The sequence below is a fragment of the Chiloscyllium plagiosum genome, unplaced genomic scaffold (genome assembly GCF_037043375.1).
Source record: "Chiloscyllium plagiosum isolate Xiang-an unplaced genomic scaffold, Cpla_swu_hap1 HiC_scaffold_19, whole genome shotgun sequence".
In the NCBI taxonomy this organism is placed as follows: Eukaryota; Metazoa; Chordata; class Chondrichthyes; order Orectolobiformes; family Hemiscylliidae; genus Chiloscyllium; species Chiloscyllium plagiosum.
The window spans coordinates 2,173,844-2,194,433 of record NW_028270157.1 but is presented as its reverse complement, the minus strand read 5'-3'; the positions used below and the strand labels follow the sequence as shown (position 1 = coordinate 2,194,433).

General features: G+C 48.2%; 1 protein-coding gene across 16 annotated transcripts in view; it reads right to left on the bottom strand.

Annotated features, from left to right (window-relative positions):
• nav3 (neuron navigator 3) overlaps positions 1-20,590 on the bottom strand; it is a 639,300-nt gene that overhangs the window by 239,055 nt on the left and 379,655 nt on the right. For all 16 annotated transcript variants that reach the window (XM_087996953.1, XM_087996954.1, XM_087996961.1 and 13 more), the window contains one exon: positions 16,017-16,132. In XM_087996953.1, coding sequence (XP_087853079.1) covers positions 16,017-16,132 — 116 coding nt within the window. The remainder of the gene's footprint in view (positions 1-16,016; positions 16,133-20,590) is intronic.

Genomic DNA, 20,590 nt, shown 5'->3' with positions numbered 1-20,590 from the left:
TGAGCTAAGAATCCCACAACCAATAGATCAGATCTAAACTCTGCAGTCCTGCCACATCCAGTCGTGAATGGTCATGGATGATTAAACAACTCACTGGAGGAGGGAGCTCCACAAATATCCCCCTCCTCAATGATGGAGCAGCCCAGCACATCAGGGTAAAGGATAAGGCTGGAGCTTCCACAGTAATCTCCAGCCTGAAGTGCGAGTGGATGATCCACCTCAGTCTCCTCCAGTGGTCCCCAGCATCACAGAGACCAGGCTCCAGCCAATTCGATTCACATGATATCAAGAAACGGTTGGAGACACTGGATACTGAAAAGGCTATGGGCCCTGATAAATTTCCGGCAATAGTACTGAAGACATGTGCTCCAGGACTTGCTGCTCCTCGAGCCAGGCTGTTCCAGTGCAGTTACAACACTGGCATTTGCCCGACAATGGGGAAAATTGCCCAGGTATGTCCTGTACACAAAAAGCAGGACAAATCTAACCCAGTCAACTACCACCCCATCAGTCTACTCTTGATCCTCAGTAAAGTGATGGAAGGGGTCATCAACAGTGCTATCAATAATCTCCACTGTTTGGAGTCATACCTGACAGATAGGAAGATGGTTGTGGTTGTGGAGGGTCAGTCATCTCAGCTCTAGGACATCTCTGCAGGAGTTCCTCAGGGTAGTGGCCCAACCATTTTCAGCTGCTTCATCAATGACCTTTCCTCGATCATAAGGTCAAGAGTGGGGATGTTTGCACAATGTTCAGCACCATTCGGAATTCCTCCGATACTGAAGCAGTCCGTGTTTAAAGGCAACAAGATCTGGACAATATCCAGCCATGGGCTGACAAGTGGCAACACTTACACCACACAAATATCAAGCTAGACCATCTCCAATAAGAGATCATTGAACCACCACCCCTTGACATTCAATGGCATTATCATCGCTGAATTTCCCCACTATCAACATCCTGAGGGTTATCATTAACCAGACACTACGCTAGACTAGTGATATAAAGACCGTGGCTATAAGAGCACATCAGAGGCTAAGAATACTGAGGCAAATAACCACCTCCTGACTCTCCAAAGTCTATCCATCATCTACAAGGCACAAGTCCGGAGTGTGATGGAATATTCCCCACTTGCCTGGATGGGGGCAGCTCCAACAACACTCAAGAAGCTTGACACCATCCAGGACAAAGCAGCCGCTTGATTGGCACCACATCCACAAACACATCCAATCCCTCCTCCACCGATACGCAGTGGTAGCAGTGTGTACTACCTTCAAGATGCACTGCAGAAATTCACCAAAGATCCTTAGACAGCACCTTCTAAACCGTAGGCCCCCTGCAACTAGAAGGACAAGGGCAGCAGAATCATGGGAACATAACCCCTTGCGAGTTGCTCTCCAAGCCACTCACCATCCAGACTTGGAAATATAGAACATAGAGCATAGAACAATACAGCGCAGAACAGACCCATCAGCCCTCGATGTTGCGCTGACTTAAGAAGGGCGGTAAAGACAAGCCAGGGAACTATAGACCGGGTGGTGGGCCTGATCTTGGTGGTGGGCAAGATGTTGGGAGGGAATCCTGAGGGACAGGATGTACATGTATTTGGAAAAGCAAGGACTGATTAGGGATAGTCAACATGGCTTTGTGCGTGGGAAATCATGTCTCACAAACTTGATTGAGTTTTTTGAAGAAGTAACAAAGAAGATTGATGAGGGCAGAGCGGTGGATGTGATCTGTATGGACTTCAGTAAGGCGTTCCATAAGGTTCCCCATGGGAGGCTGATGAGCAAGGTTAGATCTCATGGAATACAGGGAGAACTAGCCATTTGGATACAGAACTGGCTCAAAGGTAGAAGACAGAGGGTGGTGGTAGAGGTTGTTTTTCAGACTGGAGGCCTGTCACCAGTGGAGTGCCACAAGGATCGGTGCTGGATTCTCTACTTTTTGTCATTTACATAAATGATTTGGATGCGAGCATAAGAGGTACAGTTAGTAAGTTTGCAGATGACACCAAAATTGGAGGTGTAGTGTACAGCGAAGAAGGTTACCTCAGATTACAACAGGGTCTGGACCAGTTGGGCCAATGGGTCGAGAAGTGGCAGATGGAGTTTAATTCAGATAAATGCGAGGTGCTGAATTTTGGGAAAGCAAATCTGAGCAGGACTTATACACTTAATGGTAAGGTCCTAGGGAGTGTTGCTGAACAAAGAGACCTTGGAGTTCTGGTTCATAGCTCCTTGAAAGTGGAGTCGCAGGTCGATAGGATAGTGAAGAAGGCGTTTGGTATGCTTTCCTTTATTGGTCAGAGTATTGAGTACAGGAGTTGGGAGGTCATGTTGCAGCTGTACAGGACATTGGTTAGGCCACTGTTGGAATATTGCGTGCAATTCTGGTCTCCTTCCTATCGGAAAGATGTTGTGAAACTTGAAAGGGTTCAGAAAAGATTTACAAGGATGTTGCCGAAGTTGGAGGATCTGAGCTACAGGGAGAGGCTGAACAGGCTGTGGCTGTTTTCCCTGGAGTGACGGAGGCTAAGGGGTAACCTTATAGAGGTTTAAAAAATTACGAGGGGCATAGATAGGATAAATAGACAAAGTCTTTTCCCTGGGGTGGGGGAGTCCAGAACTGGAGGGCATAGGTTTAGGGTGAGAGGAGAAAAATATAAAAGAGACCTAAGGGGCAACTTTTTCACACAGAGGGTGGTACGTGTATGGACTAAGCTGCCAGAGGATGTGGTGGAGGCTGGTACAATTGCAATATTTAAGAGGCATTTGGATGGGTATATGAATAGGAAGGGTTTGGAGGGATATGGACCGGGTGCTGGCAGGTGGGACTAGATTGGGTTGGGATATCTGGTCGGCATGGACGGGTTGGACTGAAGGGTCTGTTTCCATGCTGTACATCTCTATGACTCTATGACCTCTAAACTAATCTAAGCCCATCCCCCTACACTATCCCATCATCATCCATGTGCTTATCCAAGGACTGTTTAAATCTCCCTCATGTGGCTGAGTTAACTACATTGGCAGGCAGGGCATTCCCACGCCCTTACCACTCTCTGAGTAAAGAACCTGCCTCTGTCTTAAATCCATCACGCCTCAATTTGTAGCTATGCACCTCGTACGCGCTTATGTCATCATCCTAGGAAAAAGACTTTCTCTGTCTACCCTATCAAATCCTCTGATCATCTTGTATGTCTCTATCCAAGTCCCTCAGCCTTTCTTCATAAGACCTTCCCTCCAGACCAGGCAACATCATGGTAAATCCCCTCTGTACCTTTTCCAATGCTTCCACATCCTTCCTGTAATTGGGTGACCAGAACTATACACAAGATTCCAAGTACAGCTGCACCAGCGTTTTGTATAGTTGCAGTATAATATTGTGGCTCTGTAACCCACTACCAATGAAACCTAACACACCGTATGCCTTCTTAACAGCACTATCTACCTGGGTGGCAACTTTCAGGGATCTATGTACATGGACTTCAAGATCCCTCTGCACATCCACACTACCAAGAACCTTTCCATTGACCCAGTACTCTGCCTTCCTGTTATTCTTCCCAAAGTGCATCACCTCACATTTATCTGCATTGAACTCCATTTGCCACCTCTCAGCCCAATCCTGCAGTCTATCCAAGTCCCCCTGCAACCTGTAACATTCTTCCACACTATCCACTACTCCACCGACTTTAGTATCATCTGCAAATGCACTAACCTATCCACCTATGCCTGAGTCCAAGTCATTTTTATAAATGACAAACAGCAGTGGTCCCAAAACAGATCCTTGTGGTACACCACTAGGAACTGGACTCCAGGCTGAAGTTCCTTCACTGTCACTGAGTCAGAATCCTGGAATTCCCTCCCCAAGGGCATTGTGGGTCTACCCACAGCACATGGACTACAGCGGTTCAAGGCGGCAGCTCACCCCCACTTTCTCAAGGGGCAACTAGGGACGGGCAATAAATACTAGGCCAGCCAGTGATGCCCATGTTCCCATAAGTGAATAAAAATAAAGAAATAAATGGGTCATTCTGGCTTTGGCCAGCTCAAACTAGTGGGGTACCTCAAGGAACAGTACTTGGCCACAGCTATTCCCAATATGTGGAGTTGGAACTAAATGTAGTCTTTCCAAATTTGCAGATGATACAACCCTAAGTGGAAATGTGTGCTGTGTGAGGAAAGTGCAGATATATAAAGGAAACTGGATATCCTTGTTGATAAGTCATTAATGGCTACATGCAGCAAGTTTACAGGAAGGCAAATGGGACATTAGCTTGTACAGGTAGCTCTCCTATAATACATGTTTATTAAACATAATTATTGAATTGCCAACTTTTCTTTTAATAAAGCAAAGTCCCGTTCGCTGTTACGCGATTCTCTTCCCTGGCACTAGATATGGCGGTGCGCCGAGGGCTGGACTCTGAGTTGGCATCATGGGATCAGTCAGCTCTTGCACTTTCTCGTGAAGAGCTTGGTGAAAGGTATTGTGTAATGTTTGTGCGAGTGGACTTGGAAAAGCCTCGTGAAAATGTCTCTACAGCCTGAGGACAAGAAGCTGGGAGCAATCTGTTAATTTAAAATCTTAATGAGTTGGGATAAGAGTGAAATTTCACTGGAACTGACTAACAATAAAAGGTCACGGTTGAGGGACAGTTTGAAACTTGGCTTTGTTGTTTGTATTTAGAGTGACTTTTCTCTTTTTGTTTAAAAAATATGTTCAGAGATTAAGGAATATCTGCAGACTCGTGAATCTGTTTCAGTAACTAATCACTATGGTAACCAGCTGCAAAAGAATACTAGTTGAGGGGTTTGGACATGGTCAGTCAGCTGCTCAGGGTGGTGAGAGTCAGAACACTCTGCACAGAGTAGGTGAGGAAGAGAAAGGTAGTGGCACACTGTTACTTTTGGTGTGTGTGTGTGGAGATGTCCTGAGGGGGTAATTGGGCTGTGCAAAAGAGATCCAGGGTTAGTCAGGGTCAGATGGTAATGAGGATGAGATTGAACATAGAACATTCCAGCGCAGTACAGGCCCTTCAGCCCTCGATGTTGCACCAACCTGTGGAACCAATCTGAAGCCCATCTGACCTACACTACTCCATTTTCATCCATATGTTTATCCAATGCCCATTTAAATGCCCTTAAAGTTGGTGAGTCTACTACTGTTGCAGTCAGTGCGTTCCACGCCCCTACTACTCTCTGAGTAAAGAAACTACCTCTGACATATGTCCTATATCTATCACCCCTCAATTTAACGCTATGTCCCCTCGTGCTAGTCATCACCATCTGAGGAATAAAGCTCTCCCTGCCCACCCTATCTAACCCTCTGATTATCTTATTTGTCTCAATTAAGTCAACTCTCAAACTTCTCTCTAACGAAAACAGCCTCAAGTCCCTCAGCCTTTCCTCATTAGACCTTCCCTCCATACCAAGCAACATCCTAGTAAATCTCGTGGAGGCTGGTACAATTGCAAGATTTAAGAGGCATTTGGATGGGTACATGAATAGGAAGGGTTTGGAGGGATATGGGCCGGGTGCTGGCAGGTGGGACTAGATTGGGTTGGGCTATCTGGTCGGCATGGACGGGTTGGACCGAAGGGTCTGCTTCCATGCTGTACATCTCTATGACTCTATGACTATACTTCCTATAATGCGGTGACCAGAACTGCACGCAATACTCCAAGTGCAGTCGCACCAGAGTTTTGTACAGCTGCAGCATGGCCTCATGGCTCCGAAACTCAATCCCTCTACCAATAAAAACTAACACACTGTATACCTTCTTAACAACCCTATCAACCTGGGAAGCAACTTTCAGGGATCTATGTACATGGACACCGAGAACTCTCTGTTCATCTACACTACCAAGAATCTTACCATTAGCCCAGTACTTTGGATCCAAAGTGAATCACCTCACACTTTTCCACATTAAACTCCATTTGCCACCTCTCAGCCCAGCTCTGCAGTTTATTGATGTCCCTCTGCAGCCTACAATATCCTTTGTCACTATCCATAACTCTACCAACCTTGGTGTCATCCGCACATTTACTAATCCATCCTTCTACACCCTTATCCTATTGATTAGATTAGATTAGATTCCCTACAGTGTGGAAACAGGCCCTTCAGCCCAACAAGTCCACACCGGACCTCCGAAGACTAACCCACCCATTTCCCTCTGACTAATGCACCTAACCTATGAGCAATTTAGCATGGCCAATTCACCTGACCTGCACATCTTTGGACTGTGGGAGGAAACCGGAGCACCTGGAGGAAACCCACGCAGACACGGGGAGAATCTGCAAACTCCACACAGACAGTCACCCGAGGCTAGAATCGAACCTGTGACCCTGGTGCTGTGAGGCAGTAGTGCTAACCACTCAGCCACCGTGCCACCCTCCTGGTCATTTATAAAAATGAAAAACAGCTATGGCCCCAAAACAGATCCTTGCGGTACACCACTAGTAACTGAACTCCAGGATGAACATTTCCCATCAACCATCACCTTGTCTTCTTTCAGCTAGCCAATTTCTGATCCAAACTGCTAAATCACCCTCAATTCCATGCCTCTGTATTCTGTGCAGTAGCCTACCATTGAGTGGAGAAGATGTTGCAGGAAATGGTGGGTACAGTGGCAGAGAGAGAGTGAGTATGAGGTATCAATGAGAAGATGGTGACATGTCACTGGCAGAGTGGAGAAGGTCATTGATCTTCTTCCTACATTGGGTGCATTGCTTCAGAGACTGCACTGGCCTGGATGGTAACCCTGGTCCATGTGGGCATGGTTCCAGTAGAATGGCATCCTCTGATGACCTGGGAGAATATGACATCCTGTCTCTGCAACACCCCATCCCCATCAGCAGCATCTCCACGTCCCTGCCCACATAGAGAGGCACCAATTTCCCATTGTCTGCCACGTCCAGGGATCAGAAGACCAGCCGGAATGTAGTGCAGCCAGCAGGTATAGATGTCAATCAAGAGTCATTAGCTGAAGATTCTGATGAACTGTACCATACAACAGGTCAGTCAATTACAACAGGACAACATTTACTTCAACTGCACCTTGTGTTAAGCTAACTACTATTTTTGTTTTGATTTTTACTGATATTCTTGGTGGTTCACCCTCACCCTGTTTTTCCCATAGGCCTCATTATTTCTATTGCATGATTTTTAATAATATGGCATTGCATGGGAAAGCAACTCCAGCGTTACAGGAGAAATACCTGTATTGCAAAAGGATTACAGTACAGGAGCAGTGAAGCCTTGCTTCACTTCTACAGGAGTTTGGTTAGACCGCTCCTGGCGTACTGTGTGCAGTTTTGGTTTTCTTACCTCAGGAATTACATTATTGCCATAGAGGGAGCGCGACAAAGGAGCACTGGACATATTTCCGGGATGTTGGGACTGTCCCATGGAGAGAGATTGGGAAAACTGGGCCTGTAATTCAAGAATTTCGAAGGGTGTGAGGTGATCTCATGAAAACCTTCAAAATACTTAAGGAAATGGAGTTGGGGTAGGTGCAGGGAAGATGTTTCCCCTTGGGTGGGGAGTCTACAACCAGGAGGCACTGCTTAAAATAAGGGGGATTCCACTTAGGTCTGAGATGAAGAATTTGTTTTTTAAACTCAGAGTTGTGAACATTTGGAATTTTCAGACACAGGGGGCTGTGATTGTGGTCCTGGTAGAGATGGATGGATTTCTGATTCCCAATGGACTGCAGTGATAAGGTGATGAGGTGGGTGAAAGGCATTGAATATTTGATCAACCATGATATTATAGCATGGCAGAACAGGCTCAAAGGGCTGAATGGCCTTCTTCTGCTCCTTATGAGGGTCTGAAAAATCACTGGAGAATTTGAAATCTTTTCTTTATTTAAGTCCAGGATATTGAAGAAAGCACCATAAACATTCTGATCAGCATTATTCTCACAATAATCAGTCACTGCACCATTTCATCACAAGGCAGTGACAAATAGGACAGTCTACTGAATTCATGAATTCAGTTCATGAATTCTATTTCTTTTCATTCCATTTATGGCTGACAAAATGCAGTTTATAGTTTGAGAGTTAGAGAACAAATAACATTGTTTCACAGCTTTGAGAGTAGAAGTGTTGTTATATACAGCTTGCCTTTCCTGCCAATTTCCCACTCCCTTCTAGTCCCACCTCAAGCATTTTAGCTTTATAGGAGCTCTAAGGAACCATGAACAATTTCATGGGAGATTCATTCATTTCTGTTTTGCTCATATTGAAAAACGTTCTTCCAAATAAAACAACACTGATCACACTCAAGAATGCAGTAAACCACAAATGGCTTAATGAACATCATGGGAAATAAAACCCTATAATTTACAAGGGCATGACATTTGAATTAATTAGAGGGAAGAATTTGACTGCAGCTCTCTCCATGTCTCACACTTTAACCCACAAACTGTGAAGGCAGTACTATACCTGCTGGCCTGATACTCACATCAGCAAATGCAAGTAATATTTAAATAAACCAAAAGGTCTTTAGTGCGAAAGTGCAGACATTATAGCCCCAAAAATTAGGATAGAATCCCTACAGAATAAAAACCAAAAGCATAGCAGATGCTGTAAGTCAGAAACAAAAACAGAAATTGCTGGAAAAGCTCAGCAGGTCTGGCAGCATCTGTGGAGAGAAATCAGAGTTAATGTTTCAGAACTGAGGAAGGGTCACCGGACCCGAAACGTTAACTTTGATTTCTCTACACAGATGCTGCCAGACCTGCTGAGCTTTTCCAGGAATTTCTGTTTTCGAATCTCTACAATGTGGAAACAGACCGTTTGGCCCAACAAGTCCACAGCAACCCTCTGAAGGGCATCCCACCCAGACTCACCCCCGTCACCCTATCCCCTGCATTTCCCATGACTAACCTACATATCCCTGGACCTGTGGGTAATTTAGCATGGCCAATTCACCTGACTTGCACATCTTTGGATTATGGGAGAAAACTGGAGCACCCAGTGGAAACCCACGCAGACATGGGGAGAATGTGCAAACTCCACACAGACAGTCACCCGAGGCTGGAATCGAACTTGGGTCCCTGGTGCTATGCTAACCACTGAGCCACTGTGCCACCCAGAATGTTGAACTCAGGTTAATAAAATGCCCCAATTTATTTCCCTATTAACGTCAGAATGCCCAGAAACAAAGACCATTTGGCCCCCAAGCCTGTGCCAATCCTACAAAATGGGAGACCAATCAGATCCATTCCCTTTGTCCTTTCTGCATAATGTCAGCTGTGGGTCAGTTGATTGAACTCTGTGTCACAAAGTGTTTGATTCAAACAGTCGGAAAAGTAGGATGACATCAGCACTGAGGGAATTCTGCATTGTTCCAGGTGCTATATTTTGGGTTAGACATTAAACCAAGGTGCAGTCAAACTGCTTATTTATCTGTAAAATATACAACAGCACAACAGTGTGGGAAAGTATGGGGTTCTGCAGGGTCCTCACCTCATCCCAGTTACACAATCAGATTCTTTGATCACTTTAACATTGCTGTTTCATGGCCTTTGCTGGGTGATAGTTGGTTCACCTCTTTCAACATTATAACAGAGTGGACCCTTTGAATAATACTCCACGAAATGTAAAACACTTTGGGATACTCTGAGGTTGTGAAAGAGGCTACATCAAGCCACAATTTCTTTGACACTCCCCAATGTTACTTCAGTAAGTCTCATTTCTGAGCAGTGTGTGAAGTAAGAGTGTCTGTACCATCGCTCATCATGGGATGGGTTTGCTGCCAATATTCTCCTTTCAGACTGGCTTAGTCTGATGTGATAGAGGAAACTGAATTGCTCATCTAATGAGAAGATGCTGTAGTCTGAATCAAGATGCAGCTGATTACACATTCAGGAGAAGGCACCAGCTGATATGACAGACATTATTACAGAGACTACAAGGAGCAACAGATGGTTGGGTTTTGCTTATTCAAATTCCGAAGTTGTTCTCCTTGAAATCCACACGATACAGAGGGTGGCATATTGGGAATACTTTGTTGTCGCTGGCTGGCCAGCATTGATTGGCTGTCCCTTGAAAAGGCTTGGTAGCCATTGGTACAACTGAAAGGCTTGGGACACCATTTCAGAGAGCAATTGAGAGTCAACCACATTGTGTGGTTCCAAAGTTACTTAGAAGCCAGACCAGGTAAGGATGGCAGATTTCCTTCCCAGAAGGACATTAGTGAACCAGATGGGGTTTTCCAACAATTGACAATGGTTTCATGGTCATCAGCAGATTATTAATTCCAGATTTTTTTTATTGAATTCAAATTCCACCACCTCCCATAGCAGGTTTCGAACCCAGGTCCCTAGAACATTAACAGAGTTTTTGGCTTAATAATCGAGCAAAAATGCCACTAGACCATCAATTATCACTTATTTATATTTAAATCAATGAAGTAAGTATTTGAAGGTACGTAAGACTTTGGACATTTTATGGGTTTCATGATGATTAATGTGTACTGTAAGCAGTTTACAGAAAAATCGAGTGACTTTGGAAAAAGTGCCAACCAAATCTTTCAAGATGACAAGAGATGGGGTTTATTACCTCAATTACTGGAAAATTCAGCTTTGAAAAGATTAGGAGGCCTCTAGGTTACTAGTTGCAATCTTTTCTCAACTTAGAATTTGTTTCATTGACCCATGGGTCATTAAGAAAGATATCTCAGAAGCCATCCCTTCCTGGAAGTCCTTTCTTAGAGAAGGTCCTTGGAACCTGAACAGAGTCTCCAAAGACTAGTATTTCTGCTTAGTCGATGAAACCGGGAAAGCTAGAGAATGACCATATCCTAACGGCTTGAATCCAGAATGCTTACATTCAGAGTTGAAGATCTGCAATCAGTCTATGACTGTCAGCAATTCAACTCTGCCCACAAGAAATCCTGATGTGGAGGTGCTTGTGTTGGACTGGGGTGGACAAAGTTAAAAATCACACAACACCGAATCCTATTCTAAAAGATGAAAGACTTAACAGCAATCTAGGTGTGTTCAATATACCATTTCAGTTGCATGACTCTGTAACCGTTTGCTATAAATTCGCTGTCTTATGGTCCAACTCCACAACCACCTGATGAAGGAGCAGCGCTCTGAAAGCTAGTGCTTCCAAATAAACCTGTTGGACTATAACCTGGTGTTGTGTGATTTTTAAGTTCGTCCACAAGAAATCCAGCAGACGTGAGACATGGTCGGATTCTATCCTTTACTTCCAGATCTTTGGTCCACAGGATATTTTTATCTTTTGCCTTTCTTTTAAAAAAATCATCCCTGTAGAGACTTGTCTTACTGCGTTGTGTACGTATGCCTGAGTATGAGGTTTCAATTCCAGATTTTAATTTAGTGTTAGCCAAAGTTTGCCACATGTTTTTAGTTTTGTTTCTAGCAAACTGATTACTTTGAGTTGGTTAAGGAAGCTGGTGAAACTTTTTTATTCTGGATGCTGGCACAAAAAAGAAAGTTCAACAACTGAACCAACTCATTTGCTTGTGGAGTAATGGAGTTTGATTGTCACAGCAATCCTTTAGTCACAGATGTACCATTGGTAGTTAAAGCTCTCCTACTCCTAAGCAGTAACCCTTTCAGACCCTTACACTCTTATACAACAGCCAGATTGTTCCAGGATTTATCGGATCAGTTTATTGGCCTTTCCCTTTTTAATCAACCAGTTTGAAGAGGCAATAACTTTAAGATAACAATCCCCAGACTATTTGTAAATACAACAGGTGGTGATGTGAGGGAGATAGTGTGGCCACTGCTGGAACAGGTCAAATATTTGGTGGGCCACAATAAAGCAAAGATATTGGGACATAAATTCAGAACGTAGTATCCAATTAGTTGAACAGGGGGTAAGAACAAATTACACATAAAGGCCGGAGTTAGATGGGGTAGATTAGAGGGAAGCTGCAGTTGGGGCGGGCAGAGGGACTCAGAAACTTTTCCAGATTTTTCTCAGCTCACACTAACACTAACAGCCCATATCCACTGTCATTCCTGAGCATCTTGTCCCAACTTTTAATGTTTGTGGCTTGGCTTCAAATTGCCACATCGTCATCCTGATCATTATCCGACTGATGTGTTTCCAGATACATTTCAGTTCCCAGATCCATCATTATCTGCTCATTAGCCAAAATAAAAATTTTCCAACAGCACTAAAGGACAGGACCGCTCAAAGAAACACAAGTATCTTGCTTTACACAAAAAGCCCTTCCCATTTACCTCAACAATTTCCTCAGTCATTTATGATTCCAGAAAAAGAAATTATTCCCTAGCCGTGTATATCCTGTCTCCTCAATAACTGACACCATAGCCATACAGGAGGGACTGGCAAACAGGGTGGGTCAACTCAAACCTAACCCTTCAGCCAGCACTCAAACGTCACCAGAGGCAGGGAGAGGTTGTCAACAGAACCATCAAGAGGCTCTTTGTCACTAATTGCCCGCTCGTTGACACTCAGTTTGGAGAAACCCAACATGACTCAGCACCTAACCTTATCGTTTTTTGTAGTCATTTGTGGGGCGTGGGTGTCACTGGCTGGGCCAGCTTTTATTCCCCGTCCCTAACTGCCCTTAAAAGGTGGGACTGAGCTTCTTCTTAAACTGCTGTAGTTCACAGCTTTACACAAAACATGGACAAACCAGGGCAGGCGAGAGGGACAGCCCTTGACATCAAAGCTCTAATTAACCGAGTGCGGCACCAAGGAGCCCTGGCAAAACTGGGGTATTTACGAACGAGAGGGACCGTATTGTAGAAGAGGAGAGTGTGAAATGGACTGGTAAGCTAGAGGAGATACTTGTTAGGAAGGAAGATGTGTTGGACATTTTGAACAACTTGAGGATAGACAAGTCCCCCGGGCCTGACGGGATATATCCTAGGATTATGTGGGAAGCAAGAGAGGAAATTGCAGTACCGTTGGCAATGATCTTCTCGTCTTCACTGGCAACGGGGGTGGTACCAGGGGACTGGAGAGTGACGAATGTTGTGCCCCTGTTCAAAAAAGGGAATAGGGATAACCCCGGGAATTACAGGCCAGTTAGTCTTACTTCTGTGGTAGGCAAAGTAATGGAAAGGGTACTGAGGGATAGGATTTATGAGTATCTGGAAAGACACTGTTTGATTAGAGACAGCCAGCACGGATTTGTGAAGGGTAGGTCTTGCCTTACAAGTCTTATTAAATTCTTCGAGGAGGTGACCAAGCATGTGGATGAGGGTAGAGCAGTGGATGTAGTGTACATGGATTTTAGTAAGGCATTTGATAAGGTTCCCCATGGTAGGCTTATGCGGAAAGTCAGGAGGCATGGGATAGAGGGAAATTTGGCCAATTGGATAGAAAACTGGCTAACCGGTCGAAGGCAGAGAGTGGTGGTAGATGGTAAATATTCAGCCTGGAGCCCAGTTACAAGTGGAGTTCCGCAGGGATCAGTTCTGGGTCCTCTGCTGTTTGTAATTTTTATTAATGACTTAGATGAGGGAGTCGAAGGGTGGGTCAGTAAATTTGCAGATGATACAAAGATAGGTGGAGTTGTGGACAGTGAGGAGGGCTGTTGTCGGCTGCAGAGGGACTTAGATATGATGCAGAGCTGGGCTGAGGAGTGGCAGATGGAGTTCAACCCTGCCAAGTGTGAGGTTGTCCATTTTGGAAGAACAAATAAGAATGCGGAATACAGGGTTAATGGTAGGGTTCTTAGACAGGTGGAGGAACAGAGGGATCTTGGGTTCTATGTACATAGATCTTTGAAGGTTGCCACTCAGGTGGATAGAGTTTGTAAGAAGGCCTATGGAGTATTATCGTTCATTAGCAGAGGGATTGAATTCAAGAGTCGTGAAGTGATGTTGCAGCTGTACAGGACTTTGGTTAGGCCACATTTGGAGTACTGTGTGCAGTTCTGGTCGCCTCACTTTAGGAAAGATGTGGAAGCTTTGGAGAGGGTGCAGAGAAGATTTACCAGGATGTTGCCTGGAATGGAGAGGAAGTCATACGAGGATAGGTTGAGAGTTCTCGGCCTTTTCTCGTTGGAACGGTGAAGGATGAGGGGTGACTTGATAGAGGTTTATAAGATGATCAGAGGAATAGATAGAGTAGACAGTCAGAAACTTTTTCCCCGGGTACAACAGAGTGTTACAAGGGGACATAAATTTAAGGTGAAGAGTGGAAGGTATAGGGGAGATGTCAGGGGTGGGTTCTTTACCCAGAGAGTGGTGGGGGCATGGAATGCGCTGCCTGTGGGAGTGGTAGAGTCGGAATCATTAGCAACCTTTAAGCGGCATTTGGATAGGTACATGGATGGGTACTTAATCTAGGTTAGAAGTTCGGCACAACATCGTGGGCCGAAGGGCCTGTTCTGTGCTGTATTGTTCTATGTTCTATGTTCATCTCAGCTCCAGGACATCTCTGCAGGAGTTCCTCAGGGTAGTGTCCTCGGCCCAACCATCTTCAGCTGCTTCATCAATGACCTTCCCTCCATCATAAGGTCAGAAGTGGGGATGTTCGCTGATGATTACACAATGTTCAGCACCATTCGCAACTCCTCAGATACTGAAGCAGTCCATGTCCAAATGCAGCAAGATCTGGACAATATCCAGGCTTGGGCTGACAAGTGGCAAGTAACATTCACACCACACAAATGTTAGGCTGTGACTATCTCTAGCAAGAGAAAAACTAACCATCACTCCTTTACAGTCAATAGTATAACCATCGCAGAATCCCCCACTATCAACATCCTGGGGGTTACCATTGGCCAGAAACTCAACTGGACTCATCATATAAACACAGCGGCTACAGGAGCAGGTCAGAGGCTGGGAATCCTGCAGTGAGTAACTCACCTCCTGACTCCCCCAAGTCTGTCCACCATCTACAAAGCACAAGGCAGGAGTATGATCCAATTTCCCCCACTTGCCTGGATGGGTGTACCTCCAACAACACTCAAAGCTTGACACCATCCAGGATAAAGTCATACCCACTTGATTGGCACCACATCCACAAACATCCACTCCCTCTCCCACCAAGGCCCAGTAGCAGTGTGTACTATCTACAAGATGCCCTGCAGAAACTCACCAAAGATCCTCAGACAGCACCTTCCAAACCCACAACCACTTCCATCTAGAAGGACAAGGGCAGCAGATACATAGGAACACCACCCCCTGCAAGTTCCCCTCCACGTCACTCACCATCCTGACTTGGAAATAGATCGCTGTTCCCTTAGTGTCACTGGCCCAGAATCCTGGAACTCCCTCCCTAAGGGACATTGTGGGTCTACCTACAGCACATGGACTGCAGCGGTTCAAGAAGGCAACACACCTCCACCTTCCCAAGGGGCAACTAGGGACGGGGAATAAATACTCACCCAGCCAGTGACATGCTTGTCCCATAAACAAATTGAAAATATCTGAGGCCCCCCTCAGATAGACACAAAAGAGCTGACACACCATCTGAAGATGAATGTGGAGCTCCCCCCAGTGCATTGCCTCTCATCCAACACCATCAACAAATTGTCCCCTAGCTGTTTGTGGGATCTTGCTGTGTACTAGCTCGCTGCTGCATTTCCTGTATTGAAACAGTGACTGCACTTTGAAATGTAATTCATTAGATGTTAGCGGGTTTGGGGACATCCTGAGGATGTGAAAGGTGTTACAGTAATGGAGGCTGAACCTTTTCTGATATTGAAACACAACTAACACTTGGAATGCTACAGTGCACTGGCCCGGCTTTGAATTTCACCACAGTCACAGGGAAGGATCTCATGGATCCCTCCTTGTTTTGCTTATATCGAAAACAAACAGAAAGAGACACTCTAACTCTTCATTAATTATCAATCCAGTTTTGGACTGTCCTTGTTCAAAATTGATTTTATAGCAGCAACTGCATTTATTCCTCACTGCCATCGCCATCTCCTCTCTACCCAGGGGAGAGACCTGTCACTTTTCTCTCTGCAGGAGGACAGTCTGAAACAGGAGAATTTTGGAGCACATTCCTGAACAGAACAGTGAAAGTTAATCAGACCACCTACCAGAAATCTCTTCGAGACACTGTTTGGCAGTTTTGCTGTAAACGGAGTCCATTTTTGTTGGGCTTGCATTTGTGTCACCAGGCAGCAGAGAGGAGCCTTCACTGTCAGAGTGGGTTCTGAAAAATGTATTTCAAAGCTTGCATTAATAATTAATTGCATCATAAAACCTTAAAGTAGGAGGGAGGCCATTCAGTGCATCAGGCCTCTGCTGGCCATTTGAAAACATTTGCTAATTAGTCCCATTCTCCTGCTTTTCAATTGGAGTCTTTTTATTCACATTTTTGAAGATTTATTCAAATCCCTTTGAAAGGTGTAATTGAAACGGCTCCTCCTGCCCTTTCAGCCTGCGCATTCCTGATCGTGACAACTTGATGTGTACAACGAAACTCCCATTTCTGCCCAGTTCTTTACCTAATTATCTTCAATCTATCAACTCTGGTTAAGAACTCTCTAGTTATTGGAAACGGTTTCATCCAATTTTATTCCATCGATACTTCTCATCATTTGAAACACCACTGTTAAGTTTCTCCTTAACTATCAAAACAGGATCAGCTGAACACTCTCTGGTTTCTCCCTCAAAATGAAATCTTTCCTCCTTGAGATTTCTGATAAATTTGTTGTTAGACAGTCAGAGAGCTGTACAGCACGGAAACAGCCGCTTTGGTCAAACTCGACCATGCCGACAAGATATCCTAAATTAATCTAGTCCCATTGGCAGCACCCGGCCCATATCCCTCCAAACCCTTCATATTCATATACCCATCCAAATGCCTCTTAAATGCTGTAATTGTACCAGCCTTCACCATAAAAAGACTCCAATTGAAAAGCACTAGAATGGGACTAATTAGCAAATGTTTTCAACTGGCCAGCAGAGGCCAGCTCATTCCATACACGTACCACCCTCTGCGTGAAATAGTTGCCCCTTAAGTCCCTTTTATATCTGGCGCCCCCCCACCCCTCCTTAAACCAATGTCCTCTCATTTTAGCCTCCCCACCCAAGGGAAAAGACCTTGTCAATTCACCCTATCCGTGTTCCTCATGATTTTATAAACATCGGTAAGGTCACACCTCAGCCTTGGACGTTCCAGAGAAAACAGCCCCAGCCTGTTCATCACTCTCGACAAGATGACCACACCTCTCCGATCGCGGGATCCAGACCCGGGTGTGGGCGAAAGATACAGAGTCAGGCGGCAACATTAAACCTGGAGACAGAGTTAACCAGGGGGGACAGAGTGGGGGACAGAGTGGGGGCCAGTGTGGGGGACAGAGTGGGGGACAGTGGGGGGACAGTGTGGGGGACAGTGTGGGGGACAGTGTTGGGGACAGTGTTGGGGACAGTGTTGGGGACAGAGTGGGGGACAGTGTGGGGGAGAGTGTGGGGGAGAGAGTGGGGGTCAGTGTGGGGGACAGTGTGGGGGAAAGAGTGGGGGACAGTGTGGGGGACAGTGTGGGGGACAGAGTGGGGGAACAGAGTGGGGGACAGTGTGGAGGACAGAGTGGGGGACAGTGTGGGGGACAGTGTGGGGGACAGTGTGGGGACAGAGTGGGGGACAGAGTGGGGGACAGAGAGGGGAAGAGAGTGGGGGACAGTGTGGGGGACAGTGTGGCGGACAGAGTGGGGGACAGTGTGGGGGACAGAGTGGGGGACAGAGTGGGGGACAGTGTGGGGGACAGAGAGGGGAAGAGTGTGGGGGACAGTGTGGGGGAAAGAGTGGGGGACAGTGTGGGGGACAGAGTGGGGGACAGAGTGGGGGACAGTGTGGAGGACAGAGTGGGGGACAGTGTGGGGGACAGTTTGGGGGACAGTGTGGGGACAGAGTGGGGGACAGAGAGGGGAAGAGTGTGGGGGACAGTGTGGGGGACAGTGTGGCGGACAGAGTGGGGGACAGAGTGGGGGACAGAGTGGGGGATAGTGTGGGGACAGTGTGGGGGACAGAGTGGGGACAGTGTGGAGGACATTGTGGGTGACAGAGTGGGGGACAGTGTGGGGGATAGAGTGGGGGACAGAATGGGGGACAGAGTGGGGGACAGTGTGGGGGACAGTGTGGGGGACAGTGTGGAGGACATTGTGGGTGACAGAGTGGGGGACAGTGTGGGGGATAGAGTGGGGGACAGAGTCGGGGACAGTGTGGGGGACAGTGTGGGGGACAGTGTGTGGTCAGAGGGGAGGACAGAGTGGGGGACAGAGTGGGGGATAGTGTGGGGAAAGTGTGGGGGACAGAGTGGGGACAGTGTGGGGGACAGAGTGGGGGACAGAGTGGGGGAGAGTGTGGGGACAGTGTGGGGGACAGAGTGGGGGAGAGTATGGGGAACAGAGTGGGGGACAGAGTGGGGGACAGAGCGGGGGACAGTGTGGGGGACAGAGTGGGGGACAGAGTGGGGGATAGAGAGGGGGACAGAGCGGGGGACAGTGTGGGGGACAGTGTGGGGGACAGAGTGGGGGACAGAGTGGGGGACAGAGTGGGGGACAGAGTGGGGGACAGAGTAGGGGACAGAGTGGAGGACAGTGTGGGGGACAGAGTGGGGGACAGTGTGGGGGATAGTGTGGGGGGGCAGAGTGGGGGACAGAGTGGGGGACAGAGTGGGGGACAGTGTGGCAGACAGTGTGGGGGACAGAGATGGGACAGTGTGGGGGGCAGTGTGGGGGACAGCGTGGGCGATAGTGTGGGGGACAGAGTGGGGGACAGAGTGGGGACAGTGTGGGGAACAGTGTGGGGGAACAGTGTGGGGGACAGAGTGGGGACAGAGTGGGGGATAGTTTGGGGGACAGTGTGGGGGGACAGAATGGAAGGCAGTGTAGGGGACAGCATGGGGGACAGTGTGGGGGACAGTGTGGGGGACAGAGTGGGGGACAGAATGGGGGGCAGTGTAGGGGACAGAGTGGGGGACAGAGTGGGGGACAGAGTGGGGGACAGTGTGCAGGGTAGTATGGGGGACAGTGTGGGGGACAGAATGGGGGTTGGTGTTGGGGACAGTGTGGAGGACAGTGTGGGGGAAAGTGTGGGTGGCAGAGTGGGGGACAGAGTGGGGGCACTGCGGGGGACAGTGTGGGGGAAAGAGTGGGGGACAGTGTGGAGGACAGTGTGGAGGACAGGGTGGAGGACAGTGTGGGGGACAGTGTGGGGAACAGAGTGGGGGACAGAGTGGGGGACAGAGGGGGGGACAGTGTGGGGACAGAGTGGGGGACAGAGTGGGGGGCAGTGTGGCGGACAGAGTGGGGGACAGTGTGGGGGACAGTGTGGGGGGGCAGAGTGGGGGACAGAGTGGTGGACAGTGTGGCAGACAGAGTGGGGGACAGTGTGGGGGACTGCATGGGCGACAGTGTGGGGGACAGAGTGGGGGACAGAGTGGGGGACAGTGTGGGGGACAGAGTGGGGGACAGAGTGGGGGACAGAGTGGGGGACAGAGTAGGGGACAGAGTGGAGGACAGTGTGGGGGACAGAGTGGGGGAATATGTGGGGGACAGAGTGTGGTACAGAGTGGGGGACAGAGTGGGGACAGTGTGGGGGACAGTGTGGGGGACAGTGTAGGGGACAGTGTAGAGGACAGTGTGGGGGACAGAGTGGGGGACAGAGTGGGGGACAGTGTGGGGGTCAGAGTGGTGGACAGAGTGGGGGACAGTGTGGGGGACTGCATGGGCGACAGTGTGGGGGACAGTGTGGGGGACAGAGCGGGGGACAGAGCGTGGGACAGTGTGGGGGGCAGTGTGGGGGACAGCGAGGGGGACAGCGTGGGGGACAGAGTGGGGGACAGAGTGGGGGATAGAGTGGGGGACAGAGTGGGGGACAGTGTGGGGGACAGTGTGGGGGACAGAGTGGTGGACAGTGTGGGGGATAGAGTGGGGGACAGAGTGGGGGACAGTGTGGGGGACAGAGTGTGGTCAGAGGGGAGGACAGAGTGGGGGACAGAGTGGGGGATAGTGTGGGGACAGTGTGGGGGACAGAGTGGGGACAGTGTGGGGGACAGAGTGGGGGACAGTGTGGGGGAGAGTGTGGGACAGAGTGGGGGACAGAGCGGGGGACAGTGTGGGGGACAGAGTGGGGGACAGTGTGGGGGACAGAGTGGGGGACAGTGTGGGGGATAGAGAGGGGGACAGAGCGGGGGACAGTGTGGGGGACAGTGTGGGGGACAGAGTGGGGGACAGAGTGGGGGACAGAGTAGGGGACAGAGTAGGGGACAGAGTGGAGGACAGTGTGGGGGACAGAGTGGGGGACAGTGTGGGGGATAGTGTAGGGGGGCAGAGTGGGGGACAGAGTGGGGGACAGTGTGGCAGACAGTGTGGGGGACAGTGTGGGGGACAGAGCGTGGGACAGTGTGGGGGACAGCGTGGGCGATAGTGTGGGGGACAGAGTGGGGGACAGAGTGGGGGACAGAGTGGGGACAGTGGGGAGAACAGTGTGGGGGACAGAGTGGGGGATAGTGTGGGGGACAGAGTGGGGACAGAGTGGGGGATAGTTTGGGGGACAGTGTGGGGGGACAGAATGAAAGGCAGTGTAGGGGACAGCATGGGGGACAGTGTGGGGGACAGTGTGGGGGACAGAGTGGGGGACAGAGTGGGGGGCAGTGTAGGGGAC